The sequence below is a fragment of the Cnephaeus nilssonii genome, assembly GCF_951640355.1.
Source record: "Cnephaeus nilssonii genome assembly, chromosome: 16".
NCBI lineage: Eukaryota > Metazoa > Chordata > Mammalia > Chiroptera > Vespertilionidae > Cnephaeus > Cnephaeus nilssonii.
The window spans coordinates 20,998,273-21,019,391 of record NC_137087.1 but is presented as its reverse complement, the minus strand read 5'-3'; the positions used below and the strand labels follow the sequence as shown (position 1 = coordinate 21,019,391).

At 56.5% G+C, this 21,119-nt stretch overlaps 1 protein-coding gene across 1 annotated transcript in view; it reads left to right on the top strand.

Moving 5' to 3' along the window:
• The window catches only part of LOC307112528 (collagen alpha-1(XIII) chain-like), a gene marked incomplete at its 3' end in the record, with an annotated part of 30,475 nt that extends 11,508 nt beyond the window's left edge, over positions 1-18,967 (top strand). Inside the window, exons 2-4 of the mRNA XM_079793258.1 lie at positions 6,330-6,399; positions 16,729-16,760; positions 18,782-18,967. Of these exons, the coding sequence (XP_079649384.1) occupies positions 6,330-6,399; positions 16,729-16,760; positions 18,782-18,967 (288 nt within the window). The remainder of the gene's footprint in view (positions 1-6,329; positions 6,400-16,728; positions 16,761-18,781) is intronic.
• Positions 18,968-21,119: the final 2,152 nt, after the last annotated feature.

The following is a 21,119-nucleotide window of genomic DNA, read 5'->3' as shown; positions in this document are numbered from 1 at the left end:
CTGGCACAGCAGGTGCTCACCCTTCTTCACACCTAGAACCTCTTTCTCTTTTCTGACCTCATTTCACTTATCCCTCCAACTGCCCTGGGCAGGCCAGTGGAGAACTAATATTATCCCCAGTTTATGGATGAGGAAACTGAGGTCCAGAGAGGTGATCTCTCTCGCTTCATACACAGTTAGTGGGAGAGCTGGGGCTGGACCCGAGGTCCTGCACTCCCGGATGTAGCTCAGGCCATGCCCACACTGCCCCCATCAGAGGTTTTTGCTAACCCTAAACAGAGACCCGTCGCAGCCTCCAGGGGCCAGTGGGTTCTACAGGTGTCATACACTGCCAATTGTTCAAAACTGCCACTAATATTAAAAATTAAATATTAAATGATATTTCCACCTAAAGCACTTAGCACAGTGCCTGGTATACACTGCTCACTCAGTATGTGTAGCTGTTATCTATAATAATAAAAGTGTAAAATGCTAATTAGACCTGATGTCCTTCCAGATGAAGCCGGGGCTGCAGCCACAGGATCGAGGAAGCCGCTGCGGCTGCGAGGGAGGGATCCAGGCAGCCACTGTGGCTGCGAAGGCCTACTCTTGCACGAATTTTGTGCATCGGGCCTCTAGTTATTAACATTAGCTCATTTAATAATTTCACATCCCCATTTTACAGATCCCTCATGTGGGAAGTGCCAGGCTCAAGGTCATGGTTATGGAGTGCAGACCTCACCTGGCCTCTGCCTTTGGGGTCCCAACCCCCACACCTGGACCCGCCCTGTGTCACAGAGGCCGAGGTTGAACCCGAGCCCTTTAAGAGCCCAAAGCTGAGCCTGGGGAGGGAGTGGCCCTAAACCCAAGGCCAGGCTGGAGCTGCATTCTTTGGGGGGAGTGAGTAGCCGCTTGGCATTTTCCCTTTGATACTGATACAGGCATTTTAATAGCTGCAATGACCAGGCGGGTGATGTTTCAGCTGTGGCCGCGCGGGGCATTCCGGGAGGCCCTGGCTGCTCGTAGGGGCAAAGCAGGAAGGCTTCTCTGTCCAGAACGGCTGGGGGTCCACCCCAGGGCCTCGGAAAGCTTTCCACCTGCCCCTGAGCCTCAGCCTGGGGGTTTCTCTCTAGGGGTCTCAACTCAGGTGCCCAAGTAGGTGAAGCTGGCCAGGGCGAGGGGACGGTGGTGGCCTGGAGAGCACACGCCCCCCTGAAAGGGGCCGCCATCACTCAGTGGCCCAGCGTTGCCAGGTCCTCCTATTGTACGAGGGATCAGCAATCTGGGCCTTTACGCGAGTCTCCTGTTTTGTAAGCAACCAACATGTACTGAGCATTTACATTACGCCAGGCCATGTTCTAGCCCTTGAGGCTATGGCAGTGATTTAAAGCAGACCAAAATACCCATGTCCTGGGGGTACTTACTTTCTGGTTGTGGAGGGAGACATTAAGCAAGAAAATTAGGCATCAACAACAAGAAAATCCTAAGGAGAAAATAAAACAGGGAGGAGGGATAGTAAGTCTATTGCAGGAGGGCACTGGGGGTGAGGAAGGCCTTATGGAGAGTGAGCCAGGTGGTTAGCTAGAAAGAGAACATCCCTGGCAGAGAGAGCAGCAAGTGCCAAGGCCTGGAGGTAGGAGGAGGAGGCCGGGCATGTGCAGGCACTTCAAGGGGGCCTGTGAGGTCACGCTGGCTGCCAGGCTGAGTGGTCTGTGGGGCAAGGGCAGAGGCAGGGGATTCACCAGGAGGTTGTGGCAGCCATCACACCAACGCTGATGAAGCTTGGACCAGAGAGGGTGGGAGTGGTGAGACGGGGTCAGATCCTGGACTTGTCTGGAAGGTAGAGAACAGGAGTTGCTGACTGAATGGGTGTGGAGTGAGAGACCAAGAGGCATCACTGATGATGTCAAGGTTTTGAACACTTGGCAGGCTGCGGGGCCATTACCTGGGAAGAAGGGATAGCCTATGAGAAGCTCAGATTTGCTGGGCTGATTTGGGGATGCCTGCCCGTGGCGATGTCAGGTGGGCAGCTGGATCAGTGCATCTGGAGGAAGGTCTGGGTCAGAGGTGCCAGGACCAGGGCATGGCCACGTACATCGGTGCTGAAGCCGTAAGACTAGCGACAGCCCCAAGGATCAGGGCAGAGGGAAAGTGGTGAGACTGGGCCCTGCGGCTCTCCAGCATCGCGAGTCAAGTAGGTAAGAAGGAGCCAGCCCAGGACACTGACAGGAGCAGAGCGGCGTCCTAGGAGCCCAGGGAAGAAAGTTGTCAAGGGGAAGGAGGAGTGAGCAGATGCTGAGATGAGGTGGGGGCTGCCCACTGGGCTTAGCTACGCAGAGGTCACCGGTGGCCACAAGGAGGACCTCTTGGGGGCAGGGAAGGTCAGAGCTGATAGGAGCTGTCCAGGAGGGAGCATGCGGCTACACTGTCCATCAGGGCGTTTTTCTAGGAAAAAAAAAAAAAAAAGCTTGGCCAAGGGAGGACTTTTCTTATCTTTTCTCTTTTTTATGATGGGAGGATCAACAGCGTGCTTGCACAGTGATGTACATCAGGAGTCCTTCGCGAAGGATCGCTTAATCCCACTGAAGCCTGTTTTCGTGAATGCATGTTTATGGGAGCACAGCCTTGCTTGCATTGCTTTCGAGCTGTCCTTAGCTGCTTCTCGCTGACACAGAGAGCTGAGTGGTTGTGACGGAGACTGCGTGGCTCACAGGGCCTGACAGAGTCACTAGCTGGCCCCCTGCAGGAAACGTTTGCTGACGAGTGGTATAAGGGATCCAGCCCCAGGGAGGCAACAGATGGGCTGTGGGAGGGAGACTTGCTGCTGAGATGCCCTGGAGCAGGAGGAGGGGGAGGACCTGCTGAGCTGGTAGGGGTTGGCCTTATCTGGGAGCACAGGCGAAGGGGCAAGAGGAGAGAAGGGGGTGTGCCCGCACAGGTGCAGATGGGCGGGTGTGCGTGGTGGTGGGACCTCTGGGAGGCCTCTTCCGGCGGCTTCTGTTTTCTCCAGGTGACAGCGTGTTGGGTTGGGGAGAGAAGGTGTGAGAACGACTAGGACAGGAAGATGAGGAACTAGCGCATCACAACAGGCTCGCTGGGCTTTGCTCTGAGATAATGATCCCAATTAAAGTGAAGCCAGTCACCAGGGTCGTGCACTCTCTTGGCTCCCTTCTGCTGCGTGGGTACCAGCGTGGGGTGTGTGGAAATATCCAGTCCACGAGGTTTGTGGCTTAGCCAGGAGAACGTGCTAAAGGGAAGGGTGTGCTGGCAGCCGGGCTGTAGGCAGGAGAGGGATTGTAATCACTGACACTGAGCGAGGAGGGACATGAAATGTGGTGGGTGAAGGACAGTGAAGAGGTGCCCGCAGGCGGGAGGGAGCCCGGGGTTGAGGCGCGGGAAGGAGTGAGCTGCAGGGAGGGTCAGTGGGCGGATTTGAAGCCCAGGCTCTGGAAGGGGTGTGGCGATGTTGGGATTTAATACTTTTCAAAAATAAACACTGCGCAGGCCAAGAAAACCCACCCACACCCTGACTGCAGCCAGTTTCCCATCTTTGTCAGATGTGTCCTTTTTTCTTAGATATTTTTATTGATTTCAGAGAGGAAGGGAGAGGGAGAAAGAGAAACATCAATGATGAGAGAGAATCATTGACTGGCTGCCTCCTGCACACTCTACACTGGGGATCGAGCCCACAACCCGGGCAAGTGCCCTGACTGGGAATGGAACCGTGACCTCCTAGTTCATAGGTCGACGCTCAACCACTGAGCCACACCAGTTGGGCTGTCTCCTTCCCTCTTGATAGTGTCCCTGGCTCCCGATCCACCTTTCTATTCCAGGCCTCTCTCCGGAGCTCCAGAACTACACAGCCCTGCCCACCTGGACTCCTCCACAGGGCAGCCCTCCAGCTCAGCTTGTCATCTTCCCACAAGCCGGCTTTTGCCCCTGTCCTGTCCCCATGGGGGCATCTAGGCGGCCATGGCAGAGCCTGGTCCTACCCTCTCCCCACCAGGTCCATCTGTGCCCTGTGCATTCTTCCCCCTGCACATCCTTCCCCTTCTCTCCATCCTGCCACGCCACACCGCAGACCCCGGTGTCTCTCGGTCGCATGATGACTGTGACAGCCTCCAGAGAGGACCCTCAGCCTCCAGCCTTCTGTCCGGCTCCATCTCCAGGGCCCAGCCCGCGCTTGGCCTCTTGCTGCTGTTGAGTGAGTAACAGCCCTAGTGGTTGCAACCTGCAGCCAGAACGCTGCACACTCAGCTGGCTTTGGCTTGTCAGTCACCGAATGGCCTTGTCACTTAGCAGACTTCTGTCACACACCTACTGTGCGCCAGGAACCGCCACCAATAAGTCTCCAAGAGCCCAAGGTCATTGGTGGGAAGGGAAGTCGATAGGTGCGGTCCCAATGGGACGTGGCGTTGGTGAGCTGAACTCAGGGCTGGGCATCGCGGGGCTTTTCACCAGACTTTGTCCTGGGAGGCACTTGTTTGCTCAGTGGCCACGCTGTGCCCACCTGTGGCCGAGCCTCACCATCCACCCACAACATTTGTGCACCAGTCTCCCTTTCTGAGTGAGGGGCTCCCCTTTGAGACTTCCTCCCTCCCTCCCCTTCCTGTCTTTCTCCCCCCTGATCCCTTCCTCCCTCAGCGTCCTCACCCTGCCTGTCGCTGTGCGCCCTCTCCCAGGGGCATCGGTGCGCACCTTTCTCCAGCAGGATGGCGTGGACTTTGCACCAAAAAGCCTGAGTTCTTGTCCCAGATCCATCACGTACTAGCTGTGTGACCTTCAACAAGTCACTCAGCCTCTCTGAGCCTCCATTTCCTTAAGGGAAAAATGAGTTCACTGTTAAATTTGTTAGATTGTGAAAAATAGATGTGATTCTCGGTATAAAGCACCCAGCTTTATACCCCAATATAGATCGGGGCTGAGCAGACATGAGTTTGCTGTGAATTACCATGAAGCTTTCCCGACCTTCCTTCTCCACCACCAACCAGAGGTGACGCCTCATCCCACTACACCTCCCACTCGACCTTTCTTTACGTCCCTCATGGCCCACCCCGAGTGGCAGACTACACAGTAGATAAGTGCTGGAGAGCTGCTGTTGGGGGCCAGCTGGCACCCTAACTGGTCCACATGTCAGGGACTACTGGACGCTGTCAATCAGAACCAGTCATCGTGCAGGCCCCATGCGGCCAGGTCTTCCAGCTTTTCCAGAGAAATTAGAAATGCAGATGTGCATGTAAAATCAACCTCTTCAAAATACTGGCAACAAATTCAATGAAAAAAATATCTGTGGGAACCAATTAAAATACATCTAAGGGCCAATTTGGCTCCGGGGCTACCAGCTTCTAACTGCTGCACTAGCTTCGGAGAGTGTGGGTTCAAATCCCAGCCTTGCTCCTCCCCTGACCTTGGCCAGGTGACAGTCTGCCGTCTGTGCTTCGGGCTCCTCGCCTGTAACATGAGTGCAACAATAGCTGACATGGATTGAGGGCTTTTCTTTCTATACGTCGGCCTTTTCTATCCTCTCAGTAACCCGGTGAGGTAGGGACTGTTAGCAGCTCACGGCCCAAGGGCTGTGCCTGGACCCAGGCAGTCTGGCCCGGAGGCATGCCTGTCAACCTCTGTGCGTGCGGCCCCCGCCCAGGGTGGTTGTGAGGGCTGAGGCGCTCAGCGCACCACGCTGACAGCGTGAGCACCCCAGGCACCCGTGCTCCTGGGCGTGTGCGTGTGTGTGTGTGTGTGTGTGTGTGTGTGTGTGTGTGTGTGTCAGTTTACAACCAGGGGAATGGCAGCTCCTTGTGGGCAGGAGGTGCCCCACTCTACTTGTCGCCACCTCTTTGGGGCCTTCTAGGTTAGCTCAGTGACTTGCAAGCTGGCGAGGGAGAGGTTTGATGGAGGGCAGAGGACCTGCCCAGCCTCCAACCCACCACTCCTGCCTGGGCCTAGCTTGAGAGGGACACAAGAAGAACAAGTCCCTGTCCCTGCCCCGGATCCAACAGGAGCCCAGACTAGCCAGGAGCCAAGCAGCAGAGAGCCGAGAGAAGCAGGCCCTGGTGCCCATGAGGGAGCGGTGCAGGAAGGCCACAGCTGGTTTACAGGGTCCTGTGATCGGGGCTAATTTCTTTAAGAGCACTCCAAAGACAGCAGACACTGAAATTAGCTAGACGGGACCTTTCCGTCTGCTTCTTATTACCCAGACGTCCGGTGGCCGGTCTTTGATCCAGGAACAGCCCTCCTGCCAGCCCCCAGGGGCCCCTCTCCCACACCCCCACCGCGCCAGCCCACAGACGACTCCCAGGGCTTGGCCATCGGGACTCCCAGTGACTCCTCTCCTCTGTCTTCCTGTGCAGAAATGGAAGCTCCACTCCCGGAGGCGCCGAGAAGCCCCCAAGACGTCTCCAGGGTGTCACTGCCCTCCAGGTAAGGAGCCTGCGAACGGCGACTAGGACAGGGACACACACCAGAGGCCCCCTCGGTGGTTGTGCTCTGGCCACACCCTGCTCCGGGCATCACTTTCCATTTGAAAGATGGAATGGCAATATCTGTGGTATTGCCTTTCCTCTACTCATTGATCGGCCCACCCATCCCCTATCCATCATTCATTCATTCATTCATTCATTCATTCATGAACGCTTCTATGGCCCTTTGCTATATGCACCAAGTTGTGAAATTAGACAAGATAACGGGCACGACTACATTTTGCAAACTCTGAAGGGCTATGCAGCATTGAAGGGAAGAGAAGCCCAAGCAGGCAGGGACCAGGCTCATCATGGTCACTATTACGCCTCCAACTACTGACACATAGCAGGCATACAAAAGTGTTTGTTGCTGGAATGAGTGAAGTGCCCCGATTGTAAGACTTCCCTGCCCTCGCGCGCGGGCTTAGGGCGCTTCGTGCTGTGTGGTATGGAGATGACCTGCACAAACGCACCCGTGCACACTGCTCAAGGTCAAGGTGATGGGGCGCAACTGAGTTAACCAGGCCAATCTGGATTCAGATTCTGCTCCTGCATTTACTAACCCTGTGTGGGCAGGTCACCTCTGAGGGCACCTCTGCTAGTGCGTGTTCCTCTGCATAGAGCGACCCGCTCCTCGCCGCGCCTGTTCATCTGGTCGCAGCCATGTACCGAGTCCCTGCTCTGTGCTGAGCGCCATGCTGTGTGTTGGGTTCCGTTTCATTGCAAACAGTTAATCATAACGATAAGTTAGTTCATCTGGACCTCTCTAGGTTGCTGACCCTTATTATTAAGCCATGAGAATGACAGACGAGCAAGTTTCATTGTTCCCATGGTAACTGGAATGGGCTGTACTTTTGGGGGGATGAGGAAGAAAGTTCCAAAAAAGGGGTTGGGGGAGAAAATAAGTCATCACAGGGGCCTTCCAGATTGGCTCAGTGATTTGCAAGCTGGTGAAGACAGGTTTGATGGAGGGCAGAGGACCTGCGCAGCCCCCAACCCACCACTCCACTCTGGACCTCAGCCAGCTCAGAGGGTGGCCCCTCGATGCCACCGTGGGCAGGTGGCATTGGCAGGACACTACCTGAGCTCTCCGGCAGGCCCTCCATGGACAGAGGGGCCGAGGAGCCCCAGTGGCCCTCACCCCTGGTCGCCAAGCCAGGGGAGAGAGGCCAGCATGTATTGAGCACATGGGAAGTGAAGGGGAAGCATTTGCTGGAGCATGAGTGGGCCGAGGTGGGAGTCACAGAGCAGGGGGGCTGCCACAGGAGATGGTGGCATCGTGATGCGATTCAGCTGGCCCCCGTCAGAAGAGGGTCATCTGGGTTAATTAAAAGGGTGTCCAGAAGCCCTGGGAAGCTCCCTCCCTCCCTCAGGGCCCAGGAGATTGAGCCCTGGGACCTGGGAAAGCTTTGGGGAGACGGATGCCAAGATTAATGAGATGAGATGAAGGTAAGGCTGGGGCGACAGGCCAGGCAGAGCGGCTGTGGGTAGCATCAGGGTTTCGAGGGCAGCCCACGTTTCAAATCTTCGTGTCTGTCGTCTCTGTAACTCTGGTCAATTGCAGTTGGTCTTTTTTGCTCAGAGTATAGGATGTTGGGGAGGGGCAGGAGATTTGGAGCCATGAAGACGCGGGTTTGCATTTCAGCTCTACGTTTATCGGCTGTGTGGCTTTCAGAGCATGGTTTACCCTCTCTCTGCTTTGGTTGGCTCCTGTGGAAAACGGGGATAAAACCCATCTTGCAGGTATATGGTGTCCATTCAGAGAGATAATGGTGGGAAGTATTTAGCACCTTTCCTGACTCCTACTAAGCACAATTATTGTCCCCTTCAATCCCTCTGGCACTTTTAAGATGCTCAGAAATCCCTCTGAAGCACCACATCCTGATGCTGGGGGCAAGGTGGGCTGCACATCTGTGGCAAGACAGAGGCCTACCCTTCTCTCCTCCCTGCCTCATTGGGCTTCCCATGCCCTGCCCATGTCAGGGTGGGTGCCCAACCAACAGACATCCATTTTGTGCTTGGGAGAGTCTGGCTCTGGTGGTCCCGGGAGGCTGGGAGCTGGGGACGATGTGGTAGGAGGGAGGAAGGATTTGGAAGAAGAGAGTTTGTGTGGGACCCAGGGCTCTTGGGTGGGGAGGAGAAAGCCAGGAGGCAGCAGGGGCAGCTCAGAGGTGGTGGGGAGGAGGGGTGAAGGGACACAGTGGAGGGGGGCAGGGGGGTGGGAGGGCTTGATGCAGGTCCTCTGTGGGAGGGGCCACCAGCAGGGAATGAGGTGGCCAGGAGATGGGAGGAGAGAGAGCAGGGGGTTCCGGAAGGGGTGTCCAGGGTGTTAGAGAATTCCCCAGAGGCAGTTTGGCCTGAAGTACAGACCAGAGCCAGGCAGTTAACACCCAGGCATTTAAGACAAGACCCCAAATTGAGGCAAAAGAGGAAGGAGCGAAGTTCCGGAAGGGCTGCACAGGCGCTCAGACAATAGAGCCCCAGAGTAAATGCATCTGCTAGGATGGGCAGGTCCTGCCGCGTCCCTGGACCTGCCCCCTCTGCCCAGCCCGGGGCTTCTCACCCACTGAAGCCTACGGGCATGCGGCTGCCGACCTGCTATGAGAAATAGCCGTTGCCACTGCCCCTAACTGAGCACCCATTGTGTGCTGGGCGCAGTACCGAGCACTTCTCCAAGCCGGCAGAGTGGAGTTCTGGCATCCTGAAATGTTTGCAAATCCCCAAACTCCGGGTAAAACACCACTCTCACTCGTGCACCTAAAGCCTGCCCCTCCGAGTATTTCCTTAGTCGGGGTCAGCGTGTAACCACTTTAGAGCGCCTGATACTTACAGAGGGACGTAGGCAACTGTAAGTCAGAGTCAAAGCATCATTCCTTTTGTCTTGCCAGCATCTCATATTGTGCCCCATGCCTAGTAGATGCTCAAGGAATGTTCCATAACCGATCAAGACCCATCCCTGGGTGACTGGATTCTTTCTGGTATTCTCCATCTCCCCTCCGGTTGGGTTCCGATGCCTCGCCCACTTGGAGACTGCTCTGAGTCTTGCCTGAGGCTGAAATCACAGCTGTTGGGACACAGCAAATAAACACACACTCTTCCTGCCCACTGCGGCCACTGAGATTGGAGCCGGGAGCCCCAAGCCCATGCCTGCCCCGGTTTGCCTCTGAGACCCGCTGGGCTGAGGTGGGAGTCTGTGGTGGGTGTGTTCTTCCTTGTGGCAGCCTTGGGCCCTGGGTGGCATCCAAAGGGCTTGGGACACATAATCGTGGGCAGAAAACCCACCTCCTTCCCTTCCTACTCTGACCTTGCCAGCATCCTCCCAGGATCCTCCCTGTCCCAAAATAGCCCGTACTGGCTGAAATCTGGCTGTATCCTGCTTCTGGCTGCATGCACTGCTCCAGGGGATGATGGGCCTGGAGGCCTGGAGGCCTGGAGGCCGGGACGGGATGCCAAAGGTCGGGCCTCGTTAGGAGGGTCATCGCTGCCAGAAGTTCAGAGGAATAGGTGTGGGCCGTTTGCAAAGCATATGGCCTGGCGGGACAGAAGGGCGTTGGGAACAGATACACAGACCGTGGGACTTCCTAGACCACTTGAAAGGAACACAAAGATCAGGGAAACGCTCACATTCTCTCTCCCTGTTCTCAGTAACAGAGGAGGAGCAGGACAATGAGGCTCCAGGCAGCAAGGAAGCGGCCACTTCAGGGCCGCCACGCAGGGGCTGGGAGGGGCCGGCAGTGTGAGGGATGCTACATGGTACACAGGGAGGGAGCCAGGACCAGCCGAGCTGCGGGAGCGGGTTCCTCCACTGTCTGGGCTTCATGCTAAGGGGAGGACTAGGTCAGTGTCAGGCACTGACCACCAGGCCAAGAGGTTGGACGACCATAGTGGGGGAGGGGTGACCTGGTCAGGCCTGTGCGGAGTGCCTTTGCCAGGCTGGTGGGAGAGGCCATGGCCATGATTTAGGGCATGCTAATGAGGGGTATGCTAATGAGGGATATGCTAATGAGGGGTATGCTAATGAGAGGTGCAGATGAAGTGCCAGGGATTCCAGAGGCGCTTGGCCCTCTGGGAAAATGTCTCTGAGAAGGTGGCACTGGAGGCTGGAGATAAGGAACAGGGAAGCAGGTGGGGGCATAGACACAGCTGCCACCACAACTTTAGACCCCAAATACAGGACTCCAACCAGGGAGGAGGGAGGTCCCTTCCTTGCAGGCTGGAAGACAGTGGTCCAGGGAAGGGGGGGTGGCCCTGCCATTGTCGCCAGGTGGCTTCCGTCTCTGGGCTCCTGTCACTGCTTCATTCTCACCGTCCCCCTGGCCAGCATGGAAGGGGGGTGGGGAGGGCAGGAGAATTCATGCCCAAACCCTGAGAGCAAAACTCGAAGGAAAACAACCTGTCACGCATCACTTCTGCTCATCTCCCACCGCCAGCACTTAGTCGCATGGTCCCCCCAGATCCCAGGGAGCCAGGAGGTGTTTTTTGCTGGGGGGCCCCATGTCCAGGTGCAACTTAGTTCCTCTGGGAAGTGGGAGGACAGAGACCTAGGGACAGCTCACAGCCTGCATAGGGGCCCTCCCGGTGCGGCACCAGCGCAGACAAGGCTCTGGGAGTGAGAAAGGGTAGGTCTACCTGGGGCGGGCGAGCAGTGAAGGGCACAGAGCAGTGATGGGAAAGCAGGGTGGGAAAGGCAGCCGAGGGCCGGGCCGAGGAGTTCCGGCTCAGCGCCCTCCGTTCAAAGGGAGGCAAAGGCTTTCGCCCTGAGCGTGCTTGGTTGGTAATGGCTGCCCGGAGGGCTGTGCTGAGTTGGATTCTGAGGCGCAACCACTGAATGATTTGCGCTGCGAATGCCTAGCGGTGGACCGCGATGCCTGTGCCCTGGCTTCGTCACCCCGCAGGAGGTGATGTTGCACCAGAGAAGGTTCGGGGAATAGGGATAGGACCCGGTCCAATTTGTATTCCAGAGCCAGAACTAGCAGTGATGTGGACAGTGGCTTGGAGAGGCGAAAGCCCCTTGCAGCAACAAAAACGTCTGCGATTCCGTGAACAGGGCTCTATTTTCTCATGTGTTTCCATTTACGTTCGCGCGGGAACTGCCTCTCGGGGCTCGGTTATTTTCCGTAGGTGGTGAGAGCTGGTGTCCGCACGTCCTGAAGCCCTGCCTTTGTCTAGCCTTGCCCTGTTTGCCCTGGCACCCGTTTTTGCCCCCAGCAGCCTCATTGCCTTTACATGGGCAGGGCCCGTGGCCAGAGCTTCTGTCCCCAGCTGGGCCCCTCCCGCCTCCCCTGGGCTCAGCGGAGCAGAGCCACAGGCACCCCCCCCCCTTCTTTGTGGTTCTCCTTATTTCAGACTCAGCTAACCCAGAAAAGGGAGACTGCAGAACAAAGTGTCCCTGGTGCCACTAATAAAGAAAAAGATTGCAGAGCTGATGGCTGTTGTAGGGAGAACATTCAATCCAAAGAAAGACTGTTTTCAGGTGCCTCAGAAACTCTACGTGCAAATAATCGTTGGGGTAATTCTGAGTCGTTCCTGGCTGCTCCTTAACGTGCATCCAGCCTGGAAGAGACCCTCCCATGCAATGCCGGCTCGCCCTTGTTTTGCTTCAGCCAGAGGGATGGGCTTTCACGTGCTGTGTCAGCTTCATTCCCCCTCTCCCACCCCACCGCCTCCTCCTGACTCTGCAGTCCTGTCTCATGGCCCATCTGACCTCCCAGACACCCAGGCACCAGCCCATCAGTGCCTCCTTCTCCCTCACCCACTGCACTCCATCAGCTGCTGGGTCCTGTCGATTCCACTCCTCTGCTCAAGAGCCATCCATGACTCCCTAGTGTTCATACACCCCCACCCAATCATCAGCCCATGTTTGTCTCTCTAGTCCAGTCTGTGGCCAGTCTCCCACTATGTTGTACTCCTTTTCTCCCAGTAAAATTGGCCTACTCACCTGCCCTGGCCACACACGGATGTGTCACCTGTCACAGTCGCTCATGCTGTTCTGATATCTGTGTTCTCTGTTTCACACCTTCCCCTCCCCCCCCCCCCCCCCGCCCCCGCAAGGCCTACTACAGCATCCCTGCCGCTCTTCGCCCTCCTCTCCTCCCACAGCCTTTTCCAGTCGTTCTGCAGTCTGGTTACTCTGCTAACAGAATGCCTCGTGTGTGCTCAATGCATAATCCAGGCAAAACCACCTACTGGGACAAGTAATTTGTCTTCAAATGAGAAGTGAAAACAGACCAAAACGTGTACACCTGCAAAGGTTTCTCCCTGGCCACAATCATAAACCATTTGATTTCAATTCTGCAGGCGCTTGACAGAAACGCTCAGAATGAGGCTCTTACAGAGAGGAGCTTTTGTGCATTTCCAGCCGGGAAGAACCTTCTCCACCTACAAACCACACCGGGCAGCCTCACAGGCCGCCCACCCTCCAAGCGCACGCGCTGAAGCCAGCGTCTGCCTCCCACACCTGACCCTTTCCCAGCATTCCCTGTCCTGGGGGATGGCACCATCACCACATGGGCCCAGCACTGGGCTGGAACCTGGGCGTCTGCCCGGACGCCGCCTTTGTCCTCACGTCCCATCAATCACCCAGCCCCACTGATCCCACTGCGCCGATCCCCTCCATCTTCACCACCGTCACTCCTGGTCAGGCTGCCACCATCCCCCACCTTATTCACATCAGCAGCCCCTGTCGGGCCTCCCACAATCCCTTCTTCATCAGGTGGCCTTTTAAAAATTAATGCATAACCCTAGTTAAAACATGTCAGCGCTTTCCATCACACTTAGGATAGAGTTCAAATCCCTAATGCGGCCTGCTGCGCCTTCAGGCCTCACCCGCCGGGTAGGATCCCTTCTGCGTGCAGAGTGACACCTGTGGTGCCTAGTGATGCCTGTGGTACCTGGTGACGCCTGTGATGCCCGGTGACGCCTGTGATGCTTGGTGATGCCTGTGATGCCTGGTGACGCCTGTGATGCTTGTTGACGCCTGTGATGCCTGGTGACGCCTGTGATGCTTGGTGATGCCTGTGGTACCTGGTGACGCCTGTGATGCCTGGTGATGCCTGTGATGCTTGGTGATGCCTGTGATGCCTGGTGATGCTTGTGATGCTTGGTGATGCCTGTGATGCCTGGTGATGCCTGTGGTACCTAGTGATGCCTGTGGTGCCTGGTGACGCCTGTGATGCTTGGTGACACCTGTGGTACCTGGTGATGCCTGTAATGCTTGGTGATGCCTGTGGTACCTGGTGACGCCTGTGTGACCTGGTGACGCCTGTGTGCTGGTGACGGTATTTGGAGCAGAGAGGCTGTAGGGGAGGGAACCACAGACAGACCGGTGTGGGGATGGTGTGCTCTGAAAATCAGATAGCCAGTCAGCTCGGACACTGGCCTCCAAATGAAGGCATGTCCTGTGGCCTCTGTGGTCCTAGTTCAGGCATCCTGCTTCCCCAGAGGACCCTGGACATAAGGAAACACCCAGCCCTTGTGGGGAGGGGTCAGGAGGCAGTGTGAGCAGGGCTGCAGAGACCACAGCTGCCCCCAGACGCCCCCCACCCCGCCCCCGCCCTTCCAGGGCCTCTTCCTCAAGGCCCTCCGCTCCCCACCTCACAGCCTCCTGGGGAATTCTCTCAAGTTAATAATTTCTTCCCGTTTCCTCCTGAAAGCACTTCCAGATCCCCAGCCTCCTGGACGCTGCTGATAATGTGTTTCTCCTAGATCGGTGCTGATAAGGCCCGCCCGGGTGGTCATTGGGATTTGTAGAGAAATAAAAATAAGGAAACGGAGGGTTCCGGAAAGGCAGAGTGCTGGGGCCAGAAGCCCCAGACTGGGAACCGGTCCCAGGCCCTGAGGGCTCTGAGCAGGGCACTGTCCTCTCTCGGGGCCTCTGTTTTCTCACGTGTAAGGAGAAGAGCCTTTAAAGAATGATGTGGACGTCTCTGGGAAAGAGTGGGATGGCCCCCAGCAAAGCCCCTCCTGGGCACACACTCACGTGCACGAGGAGAAGCGTGTTCACCGCGGCTCTGTGTGTTACCGAGAAAAGGAAAGAAAACCTAAATATCTGCCAGTGGAAGAGTAGAGACATGTGAACATTAAATCGAGGTACTTCCCTCAATGAAATGCCGTACATCATCGTCACAGATGAACTGGACCTCAGACCAAGCTATACTATGGGTGAATCTCATCCTATGGGGAGAAAAGGGCAAATGACAATTTTTACAATACAATTAATATATATATAACATTAGAAACACATAAAACAACATGACACATTGTTCAGGAAATATATGCAAAAGCAATAAGTATATGAAGAAATGCATGGGAGTGATAAACATCAGATTCAGTGGGGAACAGGGATGAGGTAGAGATTGGGGTCCCTGAGGGGTTGGCTGTATTGCTATTAAGCTGGATGATGGGTATGCCAAGTTGCCAAGTTCATCTTTTTTATCCTCATCTGAGGATATGTCTTATTGGTTTCAGAGAGAGAGAGAGAGAGAGAGAGAGAGAGAGAGAGAGAGAGAGAGAGAGAGAGAGAGAGAGACATCTATCAATTGCCTCCTGTACATACTCTGACCAGGGATTAAACCTACAACCTTTTGCTGTATGGGATGACACTCCAATCAACTGAACCACCCAGCTAGGGCCATTATATTTTTTGTAACGACTGTATTGAGATATAATTTCATATTCAATTCATCCATTTTAAGTATACAATTTGATGATTTCTAGTGTATTCACAGAGTTGTGTGACCATCATCAAAATCAGAGAATTTTCACCATTCAAAAAAAATCCATGCCCTTTAGTAGTCATCCTCCGTTTCCCCCAACCCTCCCAGCCCCAGGCAACCATGGATCTTTCATTTCTGTGGGCTTAGTGTCATGTTTTCAAGTTCATCCATGCTGTAGCATGTACCAAGGCTTTATTCTTTTTTATTGTTGAATAATATACTATATTATTAAAAATATATACATGGTACATCTTTGAATGTGTAAAATATTTCAACATAAAGCATTTTTAATTCTGAAGTTGAGTAGAGGATGCTTTGGATGAGAGCATGTTGAGCCAGCCTCCGGGCCTGACTCTATACCCAATTGGCACTCCCCCCGCCCCCCCCCCCACCACCAACAACAACAACAAAGGTGTGTCATTGCTTGGAGCTTGGATCCCATGTGTGGGGCCTTCAGCCACCTCTGGGCGGCCAGCAGTAGTGCCAGCCCTCTGAGGACCCAGGGAGGCCAACCCTGCCGGGCTGGACTTCACCTCCCAGGCCCTCCGGACACTGGGGTGCCTCCTTTCCCCTCCTCTGCCCTGCTCAGCGTCACCACCTCTGCAGCGTCTCCCATGGCTCCCAGGTACAGCTGGTGGCCCTTTCTCTGAGCTCCCTCAGAGCTGTGCTCCAAGGGCTGTTCGGCCCCACGGTGAGGGAGCAACAGCCAGGCATTGAGGGCCGATAGCCCTGCAAGGTCCCTAGCTTCTCTGAGCACCACTGCGAGCTGCAGGAGCTAGTGCCCGCCGGAAGGCCAGAGGTGAGGATTCAAGGAAACAAGCTGTGTATCTACTGTCCACAGTCCTGTCTTGTTTGGGATCTGCTCTTATGTCTCCGACTCCCCTACCGGCAGGGGGCCCTGGGCAGGGCTGGGCTGTCTGCAGGGAGGTCTGATTGCCCGGCTTCAGTAGCAGTGGTACCCGCCTGCCCTGCCCGAGGAGAGGAGGGCTAACCCAGCAGTTACAAGTCTGACTCCCAGCAATCCTGGGTCAAATCCCAGGAACCCCATTCTACTCCTTATTAGTCATGGGGTGTGGATGAATGACTCTCCTGACCTGGTGTGAAGGGAGGGGTTATGACAGTGCCCACCTTATTGGACCTGACACGCACTTGGCTCACAACGGTTTGTTAGTTGTCATAATGACGATAATCATGTTGAGTGGAACGGGGCTTCTGGTGAAATGGGCTGTGAGGAGAAGTCCAGCCCTCACCCCGTTGCATCCAGCCATGAGAGATTCGGAAGAGGTACCGGTTTGTGCCACCCAGTGCAACAGGGAAATAGCTTAGGCTCAGGGGGTGTGGGCTTCCTCTCACCTCCCTCTCTGCCCTGTCAGAGGCTAAGTCATTCCAACTCGACGAAAAATCCTGGATGCCTCTACACTCAGCAATGCCCTGCAGGAGATGCAAAATGGGTGAGATGCATGCCTACCCTCAGAGCTGGCCTCCCAGCTCTCCATGTGTGGCTTTCGACATGGGAAAAGCCGCTTAACCTCTCTGAGTTTCCATGAGCTCATCTCTTACGCATACGTGTCTTACAGGGTTATTGCGAAAGTTCCTGGTCAACTGCTGGGTATGGTACAAATGAAAGCCATTAGGGGGAGAGGAATTAGACTTGCCCACAGTCCCATTGTGAAATAGAAGGTAGGCTGCGCTGAGGGCTGTAGGGTATGAATGCAGGGCCGTGGACTGTGGGGGAGGGAGTGTTAATTACAAGCAGGGCGATGGCTGGCTCCTCGGAGGGGATGTTTGAGATCGCTGCTGATGCTCAGGGTCCGCGGGCCTTGGGATCCTGGTTTATGAAGAAAGACTCACCCTCCCTGCACTCCACTGTCTCCAGCCACAGCCTGGAGCAGGGGCCACTGGGCAGCGGGCTTTCCTTACAGGTCGTGTCTGTGCCCTGTATCCGTTCGGAGGCAGCACCCGGCCTCACTCCGTGCCCTGCGAGGGGAAGGGGCCATGTTTGCAGCAGCTGTTGGTGGGGTTGGGAGTGACTCTGAATTTTGCCGGAACTCCGATCAACAAGGCACAGCTGTCTGTCTGGGTGGACTCGCAGTACACGGCCGCACTGGCTGTGTGTTCATTTCCTCCTGTCCGTCCAGCTTCCAGCCTCAGAGAGGCCAGCAGAGACTCCCCAGGCCCCGGGAGGATTACCCACGCTTGTGACGGTTCCACAGGTGTGCGTATCACACACGTACCTGTCAGAGCCTTTTCCTCAGCACCTGCCCCATGAGGACAGACACTGTGGCCAAAGCGAACCCCCACCTCCCACCCCCTTATCCCAACCCAGCAGAGGCAGACCAGGGACCAGTGGCCAGACTCTGAGCTGGTGTGTGCTCTTCAGGGCTCCAGGCTGCCTGTTCACTATGTTGGCATGTGACTTGGGCCCTCCATGGGCTAACAGCAGCTCCAGTGCCTTGCTCGGTGCCGTGAGGGTACACGGAGCATCAGACACAGTCCCTCCTATCCAGAGCTAGGTGAGAGCTAAGCCGAAGCAGGGCATCACATGTGGGAAATGCAAGAGAAGGACTTTAGAAGGCAGGAATCAGGAAAGGCTTCGTGGGAGAGGTGGCGTTTGAGGCAGACCTCGAAAGACAAGTTAAGTCGCCAGGAACGGAATATTTCCATCAGGACGTTGTAAGCGAAGGAAGCAGTGTGACAAAAGTACAGAGACCTAAGGAATGTGCTTTCTTACTCCTCCTCACTCTGGGAGAGAAGAAATCGTCTAGAATGGCTACAGCAAGCTCACATGGAGGGATGTTGTCAGAGAGAAGTCTGGGATGAAAAGTTGGGGGTGCGGGAAACAGACCATGAACAGCATTGAACACCGCCCTGACGATGCCACGGAAGGCTTCTCCGAGCGGGCGTGACAGCAGCCAGCTGTGCTCCCTGCAGGGCAGTGGAGGAGCTCAGTCAAGCAGAGGGGCCAGGAGGAGGGGCTGAGTTCTGCTGAGGGGAGGCGTAGAGCAGCATGTGGACGGGGTTTCATTGGCAAGCGCTGGCCACATGGGAGGTGTGGGCAAGGGGGGAGGCAAGGCCGTGCGAGCCTGTGAGCCCGATGAGCGACCGTGGCCGTGGGATGCACATTTTGTAAAGCAGCCATGACCGTCCTACATTGTTTGTTAGGTAAAAACTTACAAGCATCCATTAGTGGTAACTGGAGAGCATTGCACCTTCTCTGCGCTGCACAGCGAACCACCAACAGCGTCCTGGGCCTTGGGCCTTTCCCAGGGCAGGGCTCTCGCGGCCTGCAGAGGTCAGCCCTCACACCTCCCTGTGCTTGCGGACGGCTTGGTGGCCCCCTGGGTGTCGGGATGTCTGATGGCTTTATGGAATGGATCCCTGAGGATGACCTCAAAGAGTCTGCATGTTGAACTTCACCAAACCAGTTAGAATTCGGGACTCCCAGGGCCTCCCGGGGCGTCCAGCTGGCTGCTCGGCAGCAGGCTGAAGGCTTCCAGCAAACTTGAGCTGGTTACCACCATGACGGACAGGCTTGCCGTAGGTCGCACCCTTAGGAACAGGGCGTATGCGGCCACCACTGTGCTCATGAATCTGATATATGACATGACCTGGCGTGGCCTTGCGTCCCAGCTTTATGAGGCCAGGTGGAGAGCAGAGAGCTGGCAGTACCGCCGGCAGCGCACCCTGAGAGGAAAGCGCGTGATATCAGACTGCGTCTTCCTCCATGGCTCTTGGATGTACTTGGAAGTGCCCATCGTGGCTTACCTGATGGCTGCGCTGGACGGAAAGGGCAATCCTGGCTTGTATTTATATTAAGAGATGGCGTCGTCCTCATGCTTTACATGCAATACGGCTTATATCCCCATGAAGCATCCTGTGATGTAGGGCTGTGGTTATCCCCATTTCAAAGATGAGGAAACTGAGGCTCAGAGATGTTCAAGGATCGCCCAAGATCCATGCCTAAGAGCCAGAGCCAGGACTCAAGCCCAAGGCCTGAGTGCCGGCACCTGGGCCCTGGGCACAGAGCAGATGGGAGTAGGGTGGGGAGGAAGGAGGCAGGGCACTACTTCGGACAAGCTGGGGGTTGGGCGGTGGGGTTGCAGGGTGTCCCTGGGGAAGTGCTGAGGGCCCTTGGGGGGCGGGGAGTGGGGAGAGGGAAGCTCTGGGGCTGTGGCCTTAGAGAAGAAAAGCCTTACATGGAGCTGGCTGGCTGCGGAGCTCACTGCTCAGGGCGGAGAGCGGGCACGGGTGCGTCTTGTTGGAGAGCCTGCTGGGGGCACCCAGGCTGGAGGTACCCACGCAGCGCACATGGGGAGCCCTGGTCCCATACGCGCTGCGGAGCCGGGAGCCTGGCGCAGGCTGCCGAGGGCAGAGGGCGTTCTGCTCCGGACTCAGTGGAGGATCTCCTGGTCTCTCTCTACCCGCTCTACCCGGAAGGGTCCCAAAAGCAAGTCCTGCCACCTGCGTGCCGCTTGGAGGGAGGGGGCAGTGCACAGCAAGGGCCCCTGACCCTTACAAGGGACTGGAAGGTGGGCATGCTGGGCACAAGGACACAGCACTCCGCTCCTCCCGGAGGCACCCTGGCCACCCATCCGCTCGTGCTGCCCTGCTCCCAGGCTCACCTCAGTTTCTCCCTGGTGGGTCCTGTGCCACCGTCAAGACGGCCGATGGTCTCTGCCGGCAGCGAGCATGGTCGCCCGCTCCGCACCCGCAGGCCTCCGTTCATCTTCGTCACTCAGTCCTTCACACAGGGGTGCAGGTTAGGAAGGGGCAGGGCTGGGACTGAAAACCAGCTCCGAAACATCAGCAGTCACATCAGAAACCTGTCTTCCGATGTGCATCCTGCACGGCACAGCCGGCCTTAGCCGGAGGTGCCCCAGGCCCGAGCGGAAGGCTTGGCAGTGGCCGTGATGCTGGTCTGGAGGACACTGGTGAGCAGTGATAATCACAGCTACATGCAGGGAGGCTGACTCAGTGCCAGGCGCCGTTATCCGCACTTTATTGCATTATCTCATTTAATCCTCACAATTACTTCGTGTGGCAGATACTATTATTATCTCCACTTTGCATATCAGAAGACTGAGACCCAGAGAGGTGATGCGATGTGGCCGAGGCCACAGAGCTAGTGGGTGCTGGCTCCAGAATGATTTAAACCCACGCAGTCTGACTCGGAGCAAACCAGAGCCGTGTCAGACGTAGGCGCACTCTCCCTCCCTCTGTCTGTCTCTGCCTCTCTCATCAGCTGACTGACCCAGCAAACAGTCCCTGAGCCCCGCTCTGTGCCAGGCCTGTCCTCGGGAAGCTAGGAGGGACTCACAGCCCGGGGCGAGGGAGCCACAGGGAAAGCAGCGGCGACAGCAGAGACCGAGGACCCGGGTGGGGGCAGGCCTGCGGGTGGTGGCAGGGGGTGCCTTGCCCGGGGCAGCCCATGTGCAGTCCCGGTGCCCCAGCTCCCGTGGGGTGGGCCACAATCAAAGCAGGGACCAAGATGGGGCCTGCAAGGCGGGCGTTTGTACCGAAGGCACCAGCTCCAGGGGCCATGGAGAGAAGCAGCAGAGACCCCCAGCACAGAGGCAGTGGCTCTGCATGGGGCAGGGGGGGAGTTGGTGGGGCAGGCAGGCAGGGGAGGGCATTACAGAAGGGTCAGACCCTCCAGTAGCTGAGGGGCAGCAAGGCTAGCCCAGGGCCTGCCTGTCATTCTTTTCAGCTCACTTCACACACTCATTTCAGCCTGATGCTTCCTCTCCAACACCCCCCCCCCCCAACCCCCCCCCCCCCCCCCCACACACACACACACACACAGCCTTTGCCATCTGTCCGTGTGGGCAGGTATGGCAGGCAAGGCATTGCAGGAAGGTCTCCGACGGGGCAGGAGTACGACAAAAGGAGGCGGAGATGGCTGGGCAGGCCAGCTCCTCTGTCCGGTGGAGGCCCAGGGAGGCTCCTAGGGGCTGGGATGAAGGTCGAG